The 18,033-nt window shown below is 50.1% G+C and overlaps 9 protein-coding genes across 9 annotated transcripts; 5 read left to right on the top strand and 4 right to left on the bottom strand.

Moving 5' to 3' along the window:
• Positions 1–1,165: 1,165 nt before the first annotated feature.
• Positions 1,166–2,571, top strand: CTAM01_11648 (uncharacterized protein; the record flags this gene model as incomplete). The annotated part of the gene is made up of 6 exons (XM_060527659.1): positions 1,166–1,321; positions 1,395–1,431; positions 1,490–1,581; positions 1,650–2,023; positions 2,076–2,158; positions 2,213–2,571. The coding sequence occupies 6 exons, from the start codon at positions 1,166–1,168 to the stop codon at positions 2,569–2,571; spliced, it is 1,101 nt and encodes a 366-aa protein (XP_060377700.1).
• Positions 2,572–3,771: 1,200 nt separating this feature from the next.
• Positions 3,772–5,338, top strand: CTAM01_11647 (FAD binding domain-containing protein; the record flags this gene model as incomplete). Its single annotated transcript, XM_060527658.1, has 3 exons — positions 3,772–3,981; positions 4,061–5,145; positions 5,209–5,338. The coding sequence occupies 3 exons, from the start codon at positions 3,772–3,774 to the stop codon at positions 5,336–5,338; spliced, it is 1,425 nt and encodes a 474-aa protein (XP_060377699.1).
• Positions 5,339–5,882: 544 nt separating this feature from the next.
• Positions 5,883–6,362, bottom strand: CTAM01_11646 (uncharacterized protein; the record flags this gene model as incomplete). Its single annotated transcript, XM_060527657.1, has 1 exon — positions 5,883–6,362. The coding sequence occupies one exon, from the start codon at positions 6,360–6,362 to the stop codon at positions 5,883–5,885; it is 480 nt and encodes a 159-aa protein (XP_060377698.1).
• Positions 6,363–8,363: 2,001 nt separating this feature from the next.
• CTAM01_11645 (uncharacterized protein) lies at positions 8,364–9,690 on the bottom strand (the record flags this gene model as incomplete). The annotated part of the gene is made up of 3 exons (XM_060527656.1): positions 8,364–9,159; positions 9,216–9,430; positions 9,490–9,690. The coding sequence occupies 3 exons, from the start codon at positions 9,688–9,690 to the stop codon at positions 8,364–8,366; spliced, it is 1,212 nt and encodes a 403-aa protein (XP_060377697.1).
• Positions 9,691–10,975: 1,285 nt separating this feature from the next.
• On the top strand, positions 10,976–11,892 carry CTAM01_11644 (uncharacterized protein; the record flags this gene model as incomplete). Its single annotated transcript, XM_060527655.1, has 2 exons — positions 10,976–11,183; positions 11,237–11,892. The coding sequence occupies 2 exons, from the start codon at positions 10,976–10,978 to the stop codon at positions 11,890–11,892; spliced, it is 864 nt and encodes a 287-aa protein (XP_060377696.1).
• A 293-nt stretch (positions 11,893–12,185) lies between these two features.
• CTAM01_11643 (uncharacterized protein) lies at positions 12,186–12,434 on the top strand (the record flags this gene model as incomplete). Its single annotated transcript, XM_060527654.1, has 1 exon — positions 12,186–12,434. The coding sequence occupies one exon, from the start codon at positions 12,186–12,188 to the stop codon at positions 12,432–12,434; it is 249 nt and encodes an 82-aa protein (XP_060377695.1).
• Positions 12,435–12,618: 184 nt separating this feature from the next.
• On the bottom strand, positions 12,619–13,467 carry CTAM01_11642 (uncharacterized protein; the record flags this gene model as incomplete). Its single annotated transcript, XM_060527653.1, has 1 exon — positions 12,619–13,467. One exon carries the CDS (start codon positions 13,465–13,467, stop codon positions 12,619–12,621), a length of 849 nt encoding a protein of 282 aa, XP_060377694.1.
• Positions 13,468–14,817: 1,350 nt separating this feature from the next.
• CTAM01_11641 (uncharacterized protein) lies at positions 14,818–15,607 on the top strand (the record flags this gene model as incomplete). The annotated part of the gene is made up of 3 exons (XM_060527652.1): positions 14,818–15,110; positions 15,168–15,475; positions 15,543–15,607. 3 exons carry the CDS (start codon positions 14,818–14,820, stop codon positions 15,605–15,607), a joined length of 666 nt encoding a protein of 221 aa, XP_060377693.1.
• Positions 15,608–15,663: 56 nt separating this feature from the next.
• Positions 15,664–18,021, bottom strand: CTAM01_11640 (glycosyl hydrolase family 81; the record flags this gene model as incomplete). The annotated part of the gene is made up of 1 exon (XM_060527651.1): positions 15,664–18,021. The coding sequence occupies one exon, from the start codon at positions 18,019–18,021 to the stop codon at positions 15,664–15,666; it is 2,358 nt and encodes a 785-aa protein (XP_060377692.1).
• Between the last annotated feature and the right edge of the window lie 12 nt (positions 18,022–18,033).

Raw genomic sequence — 18,033 nt, 5'->3', positions numbered from 1 at the left:
TTTCATAAGTTCTTCCCTTACGACGCACCAATGCATGGTCCCCCAAAAGCTTTCGAGTTATTCCGTGGGGGTAATGCAGGCTGCAGCTGTGCAGGTATCAAGGTGCGTGCGCCATGCCAGGGGTGAAAAGGGGGATCATTACGAGATACATACTGCGTACCTCTGCTTACACAACGACGCTATTAATTACCAGAGATGTTTTACCAAACGGTATAAACCGCAAGAACCCGCGGATCGCGGAAAGAATTTTCTCTGGTACTGGTGCCTTCAATTATGTTAGTTGAAAATGCTTGCCTGTTTCTGTGACCAAACCATTACGAACGTCCAACCCTATAGCCATGGTTCCGGAACCAATGTCATTTTGACTATCGATCATCCCAAGTTGCAAGAGTCTAAATCACTGAGACTCATCTCGTTCGGCGGCAAACGGAAAATCATAGGCAAATGTTCTGCTCGTAGCTCTGCCCACTTCAGGAACCGGAACCCGAAGGGAGGGTAATTAGAGTTCACGGTATTTCAACCCCCGGTACCCCGGGGGTGAATCACGGTTTTCTATCACTCGCCGTGCCTCTAAACAAGGGAACGAGTGGGGCTTCAAGAATTCGCATTGCAACGTCGCGGCCTTTGACCACGCTCACCGGGGTAATTGGGGACAAGGAACCTGACTCGGGTCGTCCGAAACACAGGGCATGATAACCAGTTCTTGCTGTGATCAAGGACGCGCTCCCGCCTGAGAGAACCTTGAGTTTTATCAGTGGCAGATAACTTCCTACCCCCTGCGGCACTGCCCTGAGTGCTTGAATGCTATCCTGTTTTATCATGGTAGTACTACTACCATTGTAACGCGATTAGTGCCACATGCTACGCCAGCACTCGATGGAAGGGAAAAGGTTGTCTCTCGCGGGAAGGCGACTGTGACAATCTGCACTTTCTTCACTGCACCTCCGCTATCATCATGAACAGGATGACCCCTCAGATCTTTGTGATACATATCTCTCAGCATCTCCAGTGACATTCCCGCATTTGGACTGCCTGCTGTGCAGATTGAATACGCGCTCCTTGCTTGCAGCCTCAACTTTTCCCGACCATCTTGCGGCGGCGGCGATCGAAATTCGGCAGAAGTTTGTGTTTTTGACATCGCGCAAACGGTCTCAAGTCGCCCAGCATGGTGACGATGAACCATGACTACACCAAGGGTCAGATGATCGGCCTGGCAATTGGGTTTATGGTCATTCCCACAGTATTTTATGGACTTCGCGTCTGGGCGAAGCTACTCGTCAAAAGGTTTGCGTGGGACGACTACCTAACCGGAGCAGCGCTGGTAAGTCTACAGATGGAGCTTGGAGCCATTGGTTAGATGATATCAAATGCTGACCGGTGTCTCCTTTGAACAGCTGGTATCAATCACCTGCTGTACTCTGCAACTAGCTAGTATGTCTGGAATTTCCATGATCACTTAGCAAGAAGAAGGAACTGACGCGAAGGCAAGCTGCAATTCACGGTCATTTGGGACAACATCAGCCCACGTTCCCCGACGGCTCCCCAATTATGGATGATCCGGGGTTGATATTCTTCGAAGAGGTGACTTTGTCTCTCCAGCTCGCCGGCGTCGCATCTGGCACATAGCTAACAAGCTTTTCGCACATCAGACAAAGTTTGCACTTAACATGATTTCAATCCTGGGCTTAGGGCTCGTCAAATCATCTATTCTCGTGTTGTATTACACCCTCTTCCCAAGCCAAAGGTTTCGCTACGTCGTCTTTGGGGTACTAGCCTTTGTGATCGGATGGACGGTCAGCTTCTTCTTCTCCCATCTCTTTACTTGTTTCCCCATCACGGTGTTCATCGAGCCCTACTATGGCAACTCGTGTGTTCAGACGGTACCGATGTTCCTCGCGCTTCTATTCACCGACGTCATTGCCGACTTTGTCATCCTCGTACTACCTGTCGCGATGGTTCTCAAAGTCCAGATGCCCCTCAAGAAGAAACTTGCAGTCATCGCAATGCTAGGGCTTGGCGCTGCGTAAGTTTTCCAATGTCGTTGGGAAGGAAAAATGTTGCTGACAAAAATGTAGCGTCTGTGCCGTGAGTGTCACGAGAGTGGTAGCTACTTTTGCTATCGCCGAAGAATATGTCAAGCATCCTAACGATGTCATCTGTAAGTCACACTTGGACTGATCAACTCCAGCTCCTTCTCTGACGATGACATAAGATTACACCGCCCCCGTTTTCTTCTGGACCAACATTGAATTGTCGCTGGCCATTGTTTGCGCTTGTCTCCCAACACTCCGGCCAATCTGGGTGCATTTCTTCCCCAAGCCCATTACGACAGGAAACGATTCTTACGAGTACGGATCATCACGACGTATTGGTGGGAAGAACAGTATGAGAACACCCAGAACGCCATATGAAGAGCTCGATGAATTGGAAATGATTCGAAACGACGACAAGACGCGCTCAGGCTCCCCAGAAGGACGAGAGATTCTGAGAGAGACGACGATTCATCAGACGATTGAGCCTTCCGACAGCTCGAGTACTGCCAACTTAAGGACCAATGGTGTTGGATTATGAGCAGGAGGACTAATTTGAGGAAGAGATATGTATGAGCGTTGATTTTGTGACAGTCGTTCATAGTTCTAATGAGATCGATTCTTGATTGTTTCCTTGATGATACCTCATTTGTACTTTTGCCGACTGCTATCGAAACTCCAGATCTGAGCTAGACTGTGGCACTTGTCTTTTCTTCTCAATTCTTGACCTAATCAATGGTATCCGAACCAACTTGCAAACGGCGATTTCCCTATCAAATGTCACACAACCACAAGTCTCAAATTTGATCGTCAGTTGCAGGACTTTGTTAATCAATAAGCCGCGTGGCTTCGAGAATCATACGTAACCCTAGCAAATTGCTAAGATTGCGCTTCGGAGAGCAGCGGCGCCGCCCTGCCGAGGACTTACGGACCTGACCAAAGCACAATTCTTGGTGTGCTTTAGATGTCCAAATAACCTCTCCATCCACAACCTCCACAGGACGGGTCAGCGGGGGCAAAGAGGGGATGATTTTCTCGCCAAGGGGGTTTTTCTCTTTCGACAATCGGTGCAGCGGACCCGTTTGATATCGTATGTCCCGCAAGACAAGGTCGAACCCAGCAACAAGCTCCACCTGCAATGCCAGGGTAACCGGACACGACCATGTCGCGGTTGGGATTCCGTAATCTTTTGCCAAGGATGGGAACGCCTGCGTCTTTTTCTGCAATGGAATTCCAGCGCCCTTGTCGTATGATGGTAATATTCGCCCAGAAGTCCGCTCGTTAATAGTGGCCGCAAGCTCCGAGATGCGACGGTCACATTGGGGATGGAGGGTCTGGAGAGGATTTGCCCCTCTCTCTCTCCTCTTCCCCCCTTTGATGGTGGCACGGTGTAGACCCTGACCAAGATGGAGAACCTCATGTCCGTTTGATCCCTACCAAGACTATGCGACCTGGCAACGTCCAACACCAACGCAGCTGCATACCATGGTAACCGGGAGAATTTGTCGGCATATGCCTCTTCTATAACGATCCAGGATTTGACGCGTGGATCCAAGGGGGTCATGTGGCTGGGAGTCCCATTGCATCCTACATCATACATGTAGACGCAGACATGAACTCGCGCACGTTCGCAGACCCTTAAAGAATCTTGTCCTGCTCTGCGGTTGTCCATGCACGAGCTTCTTGGCTATCACAGCTTCTCGCCGACGATCACCTGCCACTGCTACCCCCGGACGACACCATGCGGTCCCTAATTGTCGGTCTGCAACTCATCTCAATGGTAGCATCTGCTGCCATTAGCATCAACGCCCGTTCCGTAGCCGAGGATTTGCAAAACCTTGTCTCGACTTCCTCCGTGGCCGTCGAAGTTCGAGAACGTTGGAGTGACTTCGATGTACCTTTGCCATCAGTCATTGTCAATGCGACATCCGAGAAGGATTTGAGTGCTGTGGTAGGTTCACCGATGTTCTCGGCCAAATCAGATCACTCAATACTGTGCACATTTATGCTAATGTTTATCTGCCATACAGGTCAAGTACTGTTCGACAAATAACATCGCTTTCCTCCCCCAGAATGGCGGCAATGGTTGGGCGACCAAACAATTCAACCTGGGCAGCAATGGCGTCTTGATCAATCTCGCCGGTTTCAACCAGGTTAATATCAGTACCGACAAGAAAACAGCTACGGTTGGTGGAGGAGCGCTCATTGGCGATGTCGTTGCTGCTGCTGACGCTGCCGGTGTCTTGGTCCAAACAGGCAATTGCAATTGCGTCGGCGCTCTTGGGGCAGCCCTGGGCGGTGGATATGGCAACATCATGGGGGAACACGGCTTTGCCGTTGACAACATCTTGTCTATGCGCGTAATCACTGCCACCGGAGAGGCTCTGACAGTTTCAAGCTCATCTAACCCAGATCTTTACTGGGCTCTGAGGGGCGCAGCACCCAACTTCGGCATCGTCACTTCCGCGACAGTAAATGCGTGGGCGACAGCAAGTCGTACATCTTGGATCATGTCTCTGACCTTTGACTCCTCAAAGATCGCCGATGTGGCTCAGACTATCCAAGATCTTCCGTTGCTTCCGGAACAAGTCGTCTACCTGGTGCTGACAAATTCCGGCGACTCTTCGAATTCGCCAACGGTTCTTGTCACTGGCTTCCTACGCCAGGGAACCGAAGAAGCTGGCCGCACCGCCTTTGCGCCTCTGTACAACCTCGGACCCCTGACCAACTCCAGCGTGGTTACTCCTTACCAACAATGGAACGCGGCCAACGACAACTTCTGCGCCCGCGGAGGACGCAAACCGGCATACAGCACGACCATCAACAACATGAAGTCGGAAACATGGCCTGAGATCTGGACTCTATACACCGACTTCCAAAAACAGACAGGCGCACAGAATTCAGCTGTGTTGATCGAGAGATACAACCTGACTACGGCAAAGTCAGTTCCTTCTGGGTCCGCAGCTATGCAAGATGAGCTCCGCCAAGAAGCGTTCGCACAGGCGATTGTCATCCCGTGGTATGAGGACGCTAGCCTCGATACTCAAGCTCTGGAATTTGGGGCCAAAGTCCGAGATATCTGGAGCTTCTCTTCGAGTGCCACCGTGAACCCGACGTAGGTTAAATATTCAATCAGTATTTCTCTACTGTCGTTGCGGTCAATTAACGAATATTTCAGATACATTAACTTTGCTCACGGGGATGAGGAGCTGCAAGCTATCTACGGCTCAAGCTTGGATAGACTCAAGACCTTAAAGAAGAAGTTTGATCCTTCAGGGGCGTTTGGTCAGTGGTTCAAGATTGCGTAAGCATTACTCGGTGACTGTATTTTGAAGTATTGGAACATGCAGAGAAGCAGCGGATCTACTCTATCGTGCACACTGGATGATTCACAAGAGATTCAGAGAAGGCACGACAGGTATGGTCCCAGCTGTCTACTCAATTCTGGATTTTAACTATTGTCAATTCCCACCGATAAGCGTTAGATACATGTACCAATCAGATATCACAGAGTAAAAGTGCCTTCATCATCTTCAACTACCTTTCGTCTTGTCGTTTATTCTCTTTCGATGATGCAGAGGTACCTAACATGACCAAAGTCGATCATTCATCTCGAAACAGCTTCAAGTATCATCTGAAAAGTGACTCTTCTTGGGAAGAGTGTTGTGTGTCTAAATTATATGGATGTATGCGCTCTCATGCCTTCATTAATAAATTGTAAGAACCTCTTCGAGGACGCCACGAGCCAAATTGAATCCTCGATTTATCAAAGTCCGTACCCATGCAATAATGCTAATGCGTCCTTCCAAAGTCATTCCAAAAAGGCCATTTTTCATTGGACACCAATCCATATTAAGCGGAGCAGGCAAATGAGTACGAAACACCACTGAAGTGATCGCTGCAACCTCCGTATGTAGACTCGCCATTCAGCGAGACGGGGACGCAAGTCTCCACCGTCTTGTTCGTCTTCGTGTCGACGACGGCGGTAACCTCGGGGTTGGCGTACAAGGGAATGTTGTCGTCCACACATGCCAGCTCCAAGTTGTAGTATGTGGTGTTTGTCACAGCGTCAGTGACGTTGAAAGGGTTGCGGCAGATGGGCTTGAAGACGTATGTGTTATAAGCGCGGATCGCGGTCCATGTCGCGGTGCCCTTTACGGCGCCGCGGGTGTCGCAGACCTCAGTGACCTCTTGCGTCGTTGTGGGAGTGAAGGGGGACCACGCGACGAAGAGATTCCCGTGAGGGTAGCTGAGGTAGCCCAAGTTGATGGGAGGGAGGGCAGCTGAAGCCGCGGCGACGAAAGAGGCGCCGAGAATGGTGGAGAGCTGCATTTTAAGATTTTGGTGGGAAGAGTCAGGTATTACTAGTCGGATCAAACAGTTCAAATTCGATGGTAACTGGTTCTGGCAAAAACGAGAGTGGCCTGGCTCATCGGATTCCGGGGCGATCGGTCTATCGCACTGCTTTTAAATACTCAGGGCAACAGCATTGGCAACCCCGAGTAGCTGCAGGTCTGGACCTCGTTCCTTGCAGTTTAGTGGTTCGTTTGGTTCGGCCCTCACTTACCGTCCGTGCCGTCATAGTTTCCGTCGACCTTTGGGCGGCATAGACAAGGGGCTGCAGGAAACATTTCAGCCGTTGCGCGATCATACCTTGTCCTAGGCCAGTTGAGCGACCCACGCTAGAACCGAAGTCCCAATCCATCAGGTTTCTCGGGTAGTCGGTCAGGGAGGACATTTCTTTCGCTAAACTTCTGCCTAGTAAAACATGGAGAACTTCCTCTTCCGTGCGGCTTGAATCGTTGGTGAGAATTGTCAGTAATCAAACAGAATCAGAATGCAAAAACCGTGTTTGAAAATCATAAAGAAGAGACGGCCAATGGCAGATATATTGTGACATCATTGCTGTGCATTTGAACCCTTAGATCGCACTAGAATGAGGCATAGAGGCGGCAATTGTCAGGCTAAACAGGGCTGCAGATTCAGCGGTGAAATACGAGCTGTTATGTTGCCTAGACACGGAGGCTGACGGCACTTAGTGGGGACGTCATGCAATCCTTCTCGTGTTGTCGCCCCGATGGTTCCACAAACTAGATCAGAGGCGATCATTGTCTCCAAGCGGTAAAGAAGATTCTTTGTGTCAGAAAACAGTTGTTCCTCAAAGACGTCTATCTTTTGGAATCAAATCTTTTTTGCCAAAGTAAGAGTACACAGAGTTGCCCAAAGCAGGCAGCCAGCCATTGAGGCACATAGTTTCAATCTGAAATGGTCATCAGTCGCTGCATATTCTTTTTCAGAAACTGTACTTGTAATCAAGGAATCGAATTTTAAAATAAAGGGACTCTGCTTTTTCTGAAGACAGAACAAAACATCTACCAGAAGTAATCGATTTGACAGTAAGCGAATTTTCTGACTATCGTAGGGGGCGTAATATTTTGTGTAGACTGACATAAATTTCCACTTCGCATCAAAATTGACGAAGGCAGGCGCGGAACAGATTGAACGATGGACTTTTGAATCATATGTGCCAAACTTTGTACCGATTGAACCGCAATTCTGACACTATCACTCAAGCTTCATGATTCATCAGCTGGCTGAAGTCGCTCCCCTCACGATGAACACCTGCACATGTATGGCCTGTATTCTTTTTCTTCCCTAGAGCTGCAACTCGAGTCCGTCTCTCTTCTACTTGAATCTTGAGAAATACCCATAATACTGCATTATCTTTAACCACTCTCTCGCTCCAGCCCTCTCTGCCGGGCGCTTGATGTTCGTCGGAGTGATGCTGATACTTCAATTCTCAGCTCTATGCCTACTTTGATGTACGATTAGATGTCCACGCTGTCTTCCTCTGAAGAGATGGAGAACAATCCGTCGACGTCACCGTCTCACAGCCTGGGATGGAAGCTATTCTTCTTGTACAGAACAATCCTCTAATCTCTAATCATATCTGCAGCAAACCCGGGAGTTGAAGAATGTATTTAAAGGGCAGAGGTGTCCAAGCGGTAGGACTTAGTGCTAATAGGAATTACCTGCAGACATTTTTAAGCATATTCAAAGGCCCAGAGTTGTATATTAGTGGCCATGAAGGTACAAGGAACTCAATGTTGCCAGGAGTTGTTTTCACTGACCCCATCTCATCATTACAAGAGTAGAGCCGCATTCCGATGGTCTTACAAGCCCGAGATAGGCTGCCTAAGACATTCAAGTCAAAATTCTGGGGAGCAAAAAGACATTGACAACTGCTTTCTCAATCAATCATACATGTTCTTGGCACAGCATACTCTAAATCGTAGTCTAGCCACCTAGCATCAAAGACTCTGGTATCTTAACTCATTTGTCATCAGGGTATTGGTCAACAAAATCCGTCCTCCCTTCGAGAAGCGCATCAGCATTCAATCGCACACTCCATCTCACCATATCGGTCATGCTGACCTCTCTAAAGCCATCACCGTGGTTCCCAATGTCGCTCATCGCACTGTTGGGGCCGGCCGGTCGGTGATGGTGGAATAGCGCCGGCTGTGTCGTCAAACAGTTGTGTGGTTTTCGGCCCTTGGCGCCCTCGCAAAAGAACCTCAAGAGAATATCGTATGCATCGCTGACATCCTTCAAAGCCACCTCATGCAGGAGCTTCCTTGCTCCCCTTTGGCTAATCGCATATCCTAGTGTGCAAACGCCCTCTTGGGCATGGTGATATGCCCGCGTATGCTCCGGATACGTCTCTTTCAAAGTGAATGGGATGTTGAACGTCCATAGGTTCTTCTTGGGGGCGACAGTTACGTCATTGGAGCGGATGATGCGAGCTTTAGGTATACTCTTATTGTCTCGGAATGGGAAGTGCATTCCGCAGTGGCCGATCCAGAGCAGGTCCCAGTCGTCTCCGTACGGTGATGTTTTTGGTGCCACAGTAGCTGGAAGATAATCAAAAGGAATATCCGGAACCACCTCTGGCGAGTTCTCGACCGGCCTCGGGTATGTTGGGTCCGCATAAGTTGCAGGTCCATCGGGAAGGGGCTGAGTCAGGGTTTGAGCTGAGAGAGCAAAGTCGTGCAACTGCTTTCTGATTCTGATGTCCCAGTCGACATCGTCTTCGAGAATAAGAGCTGAAGACAGGTTATGACGGACGATTCTTAGGAATAAGGTCAGTGGACTGAGTATTGTATAGTTAGCAAGGACTCGACTCACTCCTCGAGCGCAGTCATGTGGCCACGCCAACAGCCTATGGCGCCATCATGCAAGCGATCGTGCTCGCTCGTTTTTGGTATCGCCTTGTCGACTACGGTGTTGCCAGGCACACCATCCACAAAATTGATTTCAATCTCACTCAGCGCGGCTTGCAGAATCATGCCATCTCTGCGATCTGTCCGGCTTGGAAGGCCGACGACGAAAATCTTTTCAAACTACAGGCACAGCATCGTGAGATTGTGTTACTCCCAACCAGCGCTGGGAGAGGACTCACGCCTAATGTGCTGTTTTGGATCGCGCTCATCAAACCAGTTGACGAGACTTTTGAAGCTGTGCCACCCGGCCGTGGGATATGGTCTGGAAATGGGTTATGCAGGAATAACACAACAGTGACAAAGACTGCTGCGATGATGCACAGATCCCTCTTGGAGGTTGGCCTGATAGGTAGAAAAGCCATCCTACTCGTTTTGTGCATTAGGAAAGGAGGAGAACGCCAGAAATTTGCAAAGGAGAGTCTTGAAAACAGCCAACAAGCGGAGTGAGACTGACGGGGGACAAGTCTTATGAAAGAAAGAGGACAATCAGCTGGCAAGCCAAACCGTATTCGACTGCATGGTGGGTTGTCTAATTAAAAACATCGGCAGGCGGCGGGATGGGCGGGAGGGGGCACAATGCAGTTTTCAGCCAACCCCCAAAGGAAAGACCAGCATGCACCTGGTTGCTTACTGACTGATTAGATTCAGAGAGGGCAGAAGATCTTCCTTCAATTTTACGGGCTATGCTCTCAGCCCTGCACGCAGACAACTTTGTTCCAGGCGTTCATCGCACATCCGGACCCGAAGTAGCAGATATTGGGATGGGAGAAAGGGGAGCAGTCCGGAGAACGCTTGAAGCTGATTTGCTTTTCAGAAAGGGCTTGGCGTTGTTTGGGACTTCAAATGCACCACGCATCACAGCACCTTGGTCATACGAGGCGGTTGGTTCGTGTTTTGTTCCGTAAGTCCGCGCTGAGCCCTCAATGACGGCGGCAAGAAGGCGGGCGGTAAGAAATTGGGCGGCAATAATTCACACGCTATGATTGGCCCTTTTCTCGACGCCCTTGACTGGCACGACTGGCCAAAAAAGCCACATCGCAGGGTCAGGGGTAGACCCTGTCTCGGCCGAGAGCAAACATCACTGTCGAGGGGATAATACGGAATATCACCGTGGTCTTGCTGATTGAGGGTGCAAAAGCCTTTTCCTAGGACTTCGGTCTTCGTATTCTATAGACCGCGTTCCTAGAGTCTCTTGATATGGAGGTTTTCAAGTAGTCATGTGTCAAGTCTTCCTGATGATCTACACCAACGCAGGTCAAGACTTCACGGAGTAGAAAAACATACAAGGGGTCCATGCATGCAGCCTAGGCGGCAAAAATGGAGAGCAATCAGTGACTGGCGGGCTACCGTACCCAGCCGAGCCAGCCTGAAGCAGGCCCTTGAGAAAGTGACCTAGACTACTTCAAGATTTTGACAGTGAAGTAGGGACAGAGTAGCAGGCAGGCTGTTGGAAGTTAAGAGTCCAGCAGATAAGTGTTGGAATCTTGACAAGGGTTTGGAACACGCCAGTGGGCCTCCGAACCACAGCGCCAGGTCGGGCGCAGCATTCGCTGTCAACAGCCAGCCTTCGATCTAAGTCTGATATTAAGGAAGCGATATCACGCTCGTGGTCGAGTCAACGCCACTTCGACTTGACCATTCCGCAACAACAAACAGTCTTTCAAGATGTTCTTTGCAGTCATACTGTCATTTTTCTTATTTCCTTGCCTCTATGCACAGTTCTTCAGCCCCGTTCAGAAGAGAGAAACGTGGAGGATCGGAGAAACAAAGAAAATCTCCTACAACACAAAGTTCAAAAACTACACAATAGCACTTTGGCAACAATCTCTAGTTGGCGATTCCGCGAGCGTCGGAGACATCTTGTTTTCCATCCGTCAGTCAAACAGAGAGAATGAGTCTTGCTGGTCTCGCTAACAGGAACTTCAGAGGATGGCACAGGGCCCGTCAAAGAGCTTACGTGGACAGTCGCGACGAACAAGTTTGACTTGGGTTCGTCGAATGTCTTCTTTCTATGGCTATTCGAAGGCGATCCGTCTCATCAGGGAAACTTCGACTTCCAACAAATGTCCTCGGCATACTTCAACATCACCGACGAGCCCGAGATTCCCAAAGTAACCCTGCCGTTGTTAACATCCACAACTGCAGATTTCATTTCAACCTCCGAGCTCCCAACAAGCACTCAAGCCCTTTCATTTGCATCTTCAGCAGAAACCTCGATCCAACAAACGACTGTCAGCAATGGACAGACTGTGTCTGCTGGCACACCGACTTCCACTGCCAGCCAGAGCAGCAGCGCTGAGTCTTCTGGTGGTGGTGGTGGTCTACCCGTCGGAGCGCAGGCTGGTATCGGAGTCGGCGTTAGCGTCATTGGTATCACTTGCGTGGTCTGCGCCGTTACATGGTGCAGATATCTCAAGCGGCATCAGAAGACTCTTGATAATTTACAGGAGATGGCGTTATCACAGCCTCCTGCATATAATCGTGACTCGGCAAGATTAGCACCAGCGGTGGCAGAGGCGCCTCAGTCGCCGGCTAGGTCAAACGGCTTTTACATCAGTTCAAAGCCTGTCGAGATTGGTTGATGGGATTCTTAATCGAGGGCAAGGACTGCGCGGGTATTGTTTAATTCTTTTGTTCTGGGGGCTTGTGGTTTGTAGCGACGGCGCATGGCACATGGACAGAGACCCACCAACACTCAAGACATCCGTTTAGTACAACAGTTATTTATGTTTAATGATACCACTAGATGGAGTGACGTTAGACTGAACCTAAAGATGCGAATATGCCAAGTTAGCCGTAATGTGCCTTGGCCTCTCTTGCCAAAGCCCCCTGCCGACGCTCTCCTTTACTAACATGCCAGGCCATTATTTTCATTATGCACACCTATCATGGAAGTGCCGCGAGAAAGCCTTTGTGGGCCCGACACTATAGCTTGTGGCCTTTCAGGCTCTTAGCAGGGGTGAATACGTTTGCTCCGGGGAGGAGCATGCACGTCTGGTTTAGGCTCTGGGCCAGCCATGCGGTGGATGGACCACGAGACCAACTGTTGGGGTTCCCTAACATCCACAGACGGCCCTGCAATCTTTCCACCGCGTGCCGGCAGGGCAATCTTCCTTTTGGGTAGCAGCTCCGTAGTGCGGGAATATTCCAATGTCTTTCTTATTGTACGTAGTCCATGTCGAAGCAAACTATTTGGCCACGTATCAATCCATATAGCATCCAGCCGTCACAGCCATAGTCGTCCAACACCCAGACCTAATTTGCCACCCGGTGAAAATCCCCCCCTCCCCTTAACCAATCGTCACTTCTCACCACTCGTAGAAGCTCATAGGCAAGCCCTGAGACAGAAGCTTGAGAATCTGCTGGCCAGAAACGTCCCCGCCACTGCCAGCTGCAACGAGGAACGGCCAAAAATGCTCAGCCTCGGCTTTCACGTGAGCCACATAGCTTGACGGGGTGTCCCGCCAGCGCCTAAGAGTCTCCTCGCGAGTTTTTGCATCAGAAATTGCCGCCGTAGATTCGAGGTAGCTTTCAAACTCCTCAGCCCCCGGGGGAATTTTGCCAGAACCTTGGAGAACGTCTTTCATGGTCATGAAGTCGTGGTACGACCCGCCGCTCCCCATTATGGCGTATCCGAAGTCTTTGAAGTACTCCAAGGCGCGACCTAGACGCAGATTCTTGTCTGTGGCCTCCTCCTCGTCCTTTCCACTGAGAACAGATACCTGGACAACAGGTATGTCTGCCTTGGGCCGCATGATCTTGAGCGGGACAAAGACACCGTGGTCCAAGCCTCTCTTATAGTCGAGAACCGGTCTGAAGCCGCAATCCAGGAGGCGTTGGTTGATTTCCGCGGCTAATGTTGTGTTTCCAAGGATGGGGTACCTGGTCTCGTAGGCCTCAGGTGGAACAAGGGCTTGGGCTGCGGCCACAGTTCCGTAGTCGAAGTAGAGACCAGGGTCTGCATGAGCCGTGATCTCGGGCTCATCGGTTTCCCAATGCGCTGAAAGTAGGATGATTCCTTTGACTCCATTGAGCCTACTACCCAATTTGGCGACTTGCTGCCGGAAATCCTCCAAGCCTGGGTGGATAAGGGGGAGGGGGCCTGCTCCATGGCTGATGAAAAGGGAAGGGCCGCGAATCTTCTGTGGAAGTGCCATTATAGTAGAATTGAGATATGCTTTAATATTGCAATGATATATCAGACAATGTAGTTAATGAAGTTGATGTGCAGCCTGAAATACGTCGGTAAGAGTGAGAAGAAGTTGGGCTATTTATGACACCGGTCCCAGAGTCTTCAGAAACCCCATCGGCATGAATCATGGTGACCACTTCCTAATTAGTAAGGACTCCTAGCATTCATCACGAGAGGTGGTTCTGACAGTCAATTGATCTTGAGATCGATGTTGTAACCCCTTAAGAGCACCGTAGCATTGCTAGGCCCTGGCACACCACTTGTCCGACACTACTCCGGCGGGTTGGCCCGGTCTTAGCCCTGCAAGTGGCGGGTCAGCGGCGGACTAGCGGCGGACTAGTTTAGCATAGTACCAGAAATAGTTTGTCAGCAAGCTGACTCTCCAGGAACCACCCGTGCTATGGAGTGCCCTGCGGGCTCCTCCGAAACTTCTCTCGAACTCATTCCAATCTGTTGCTTGTCAAGATGACTCGACCCTGTACTAAAGCGAGTATGTCGACAAGTGATTTATCCTCGAACGCCTGTCATTTGTGCTCGACAAAGAAGAAGGGTTGCGATCGGCTACTACCGGCTTGTAGCCGGTGCATAGAGTAAGTATCAAGCATGTCTGTCTTACAAGGCGTTCAAACCACTGATACCACATAGTCACAATAGCATATGTCACTACGGCTCTTACTGCAAGGAGGCACATCTGATTTCTTCTTCTCTTCTAGGACCAAAGTTAGCAACACGCCAAGATCATGACGACTTGCTAACAACACACTTGTTCGCCACGCTAGAAGTCCTCGACCTTGGGATAGAGATGGTAGTTGATGGATACTTGAGATCGATCCACGAATGGATTCCAATCATTCACCCACTCGGCTTGAGAAGACAAGCAGCGTCATTACAGAGCACGCCATCTGCCGAGCTCGCTAGTCTTATCTTACACATTTTGCTGATCACCCCGGTGATACCCTCTGCTTTGGCGCCATACAATGAACCTCTCTTACCGTCGCTGTATGACAATTGCAAATTGGCATTCATACTGTTACAGAAATATTCGAGGGGTCACTTGCAAACCATCCAGTCAGGCCTGCTACTCGCCATATACGAGCAGGGTCGAGGCTTCGTGTCTGATGCGTATGCCACGTTGGCGATATGTGCCAGTCTTGGCCATGTAACCGGCCTATACCAATCTTTGAATCCTGCTACGGTGTTCAATGAGGAGAAGATGCGTGTATGGTGGGCTATATTCTTTCTCGATAGGCTTGACACTTATTCTACTGGGAACTCTGAACGAGCACCACTTGTTCGCGATGCTCGACTCGGCGCGATGCTTCCTAGAGAGGATGACGCATGGATTCAAGACCTTGATATCAGTGGCCCGTTTCAGCCGCTTGTATTTTCTGCAGACGATGTTCAGACCTACGGGGTCTTCGCCAGCGAAATCCAGGCGCTCTATGCGCTGCAGAGTGTCATGCAGCGCACCAGAGATCCGTCCGTCGAGCTTGAGACACTACTTGATCACGAATCGTGGAAGCTCGACATGCTGATACAAAGGAAAATCCGAGAAACCCTGACCATAAGCTGGAAGCGGCTTGAGCACCAGTACACAGTGGTCACTTTGTATCTCTTGCAAGTAATTCTTTAGAAAGTCAAGGAGCCACAGCTAATAGAGAAAAGGGCACTGATAGAACTTCACGAAAAGAGGCTGGCGTGTAATGGTCCAAAACTTTCTTTATTTGTCAAGGAATCGTCCATCGCAGCTCTTGAAATGGCCCTTACTATTGCTCATGATCTGATGCGTATGGAGAAGACTGCGGACATTCTCAAACTCGACAGGATGCCTCTTACTGCAGTCATCCTATACAAGAAGGTCGGCTTAGCAGCAATTCTACTAGGAAAGCATTACGATCGTGACACCAAGACTCTGTTACGAGAGGTGATTCAGATGCTTTCGGGACGAATTTCAAGAAGATGGAAAATTGCACGTAGGTTTCAAGCTCTTGCTATCTTCTCTACTTCATTGTTACATGAGAATGTGACTGACTTTCTCAGTTCAAATCGCATCTCAACTCCGCGAAGCCCTCCCTGTGTACAAGGACGTAGACATGGCCTCGTAAACTCAAACCTAGCTCACTCCAACTTTCACCTCAAGAAAAATAACTGGTCATTCACTTCAGACCGCCCGACTTGTTGAGTTCAGCGTGGAGTTCGATCCCAAACTGCCTCCCAGCGCCGCCGTGTAAGCGAGGTTCCACGTCAAACTCACTCCGCTCAGGTAGGGGCTGTCAGGAGTCTGCTTCCTCATGAACTCATAACTTTCAACCGCACCAGCCTTGTCCGCAATCGCGAGGTTGGCGTACACATGGCCTGCAAAACCGCCGCTAGTGAGAGATCCCGACTTATTGCCGGCAAAATACTGATCCCATTCCTCTCTCACAAAGGATGCCTTTCGTACATACGCACTGCTCGGCACAATTGGCAGCATGTGAATGCCCTGAATATAGGCAATTTCGTCGCCAAAGTACGTCGTGTGGTTGATCTTCCTGTCCCAGAGAATTCCTGTGGCGCGGTTTCCGATAAAGTTGGGCGGTTGCACATCGTTGTCGCTCGCCAAGAGGAAGTACGACTGTAGACTGCGTGCCGTCACGGCAAGCTGGAGATTGCCTCGGCCCTCAATTTTGGCGTCTCCGATAACCTTGCCCCACATCTTGATCGCGTACGTCGAGAAAGCATCCTCCGCTGAGGACTCCTGATCCTTGCCATCCGGTGCTTCGAGTACACCTCTGGCCCAGCTATGGCCATGAAACCAGTCGAAGTTTCGTGAGAAGGGAAAGAAAGGGTCTTCGGTAGATGGGTTGGACCAGTCACGAATCAAATTGTTGACCCAAATCTTGTTGAGGCCGTCATTCTTTGTCAACCAAGAGGGGTTGAAGTGGGCAATGATTGCAGCAGCATACACATAGTAGCCGTAGTGAAAGTTGTGATCGTTGTAATACGTGTTACCAAAGTCAATCGAAGAGTCGTTGTTGCCGTACGACCCAGAAGAGACCAGGCCTTTCCACACGTCATCGTAGAATAGGGGGTTCGGCTCCTGGTTATTGACATACCGATCAAACGCAGCCTCAAGCTTGGTGAGTGAGCTGGCTGTGAATGAAGTATCTCCGGCAATGTTGTTGACAGCATAAATCGCCCTGGCGTAAACCGAAAAGGCGATTCCGGCGTAATACTTGGACGTCAAGTTGGTCAGGGTTGTAATGTCCCGAGCAAGCTCGATCTTTGCTGCATTAATGATTGCGGCTTTGGCGTCTTCGGAAACGATTGCCGCTGAGCCCGCGGACCCCACTGATCCAAGACGAGGCGACCAAGGGTCGAAACCCATATCCGTCGGGAGCTCGGGCTCCACCATGGTGAACTCGTCCGCAAGCGTAGCCGTGGCAATTCCCTTGGTCGTACTCGCCAAGGTGATGTTCGTCAGACCCCTGGCTGTCTTTTGGTCAAATGACTTGACATGATGCGGCAGAGCAAACATGAGAAGTGACCGTTCCTTTATCCCCTTCTTTTCCCACGCCAAGGTGTAAGTTCCAGTCTTGCCGGAGACAGAGCCCGACAGCGTGGCGCCAACTGGATACGCTCCAGCAGCCTTGCTAAAGATGTCGATACCGGCTTTACCTGCTGGATTTTTGGCGACTTGAACAGTTCCTGTGAACTGCTTTGGTCCCAAAATGGTTCCTTTATCAGTCATTCGAAGAGTTGGTCTCTCAGACATGGAAGTTGGGTTGATGTAAATCAACCAGCTTGATCCATCGCCTAACCGCGCATCCCACCCATACACTGCGGCTCCAAGTCCATTGGAACTCAGACGAAGGTCGGTGATGTTTGAAAAGTGCTTTTGAGACTGAATGAGAACGGTGGCGTCGTTGTAAACACCTGTGACGAAAGCCATGCCCTGAACTACGGGAAATGAGACAATCGGTTTGGCGCCTTTTCTTGTCGCAAGGTTGACATTGGCGGAGAATGCTGTCAATGTGTCCGTAGTCAAAACCGTTCCATTCTGCAGCTCCCGCGCCGAAAGCGCAATAGATTGGTCAAAGAATGGATCCTCGAAAGACTGGACGGGCTCGCCAGGCCCGTAGATAAAGTTGCGCCGATCCGTATGGGAGATAGACAAGCCGTGGCCCTGTTTGACGGTATCGTTAGACCACCAGACGGAGTAAGGGTGAGTCCATGTCGCGTTGTCTTGGTTGTTGGCAAAGAAGTTGGCGTAGAACTTGTTGGTTTGGATGGGTTTGTCGTTGTTATCGACTCCGACAGGTTTCTGTGGGTGATCTGCTCTCGACGGAACTAGAATTGGTCGGTCGTGAGAAATTTTCACGAAAACGTTGTCTGATCCTCCTCTCGCTGCTTCTCCATCTGCCCTTGCGTTATGGATGAACGAGCGTCGCATTTCGCTGTGGCTGTGGAATCCATGGTGCCGGTGGGATTGAACGCCTCCGAACAGCAGGATAACTGCCACAATGGTTTTGCTGAACATGGTTAAAAAGAG

The sequence above is a fragment of the Colletotrichum tamarilloi genome, assembly GCF_030869305.1.
Source record: "Colletotrichum tamarilloi strain Tom-12 chromosome Unknown Scaffold_65.1, whole genome shotgun sequence".
NCBI classification, from domain to species: domain Eukaryota; kingdom Fungi; phylum Ascomycota; class Sordariomycetes; order Glomerellales; family Glomerellaceae; genus Colletotrichum; species Colletotrichum tamarilloi.
The sequence above is the reverse complement of the archived record's forward strand: the minus strand, read 5'-3'. Positions and strand labels throughout refer to the sequence as shown.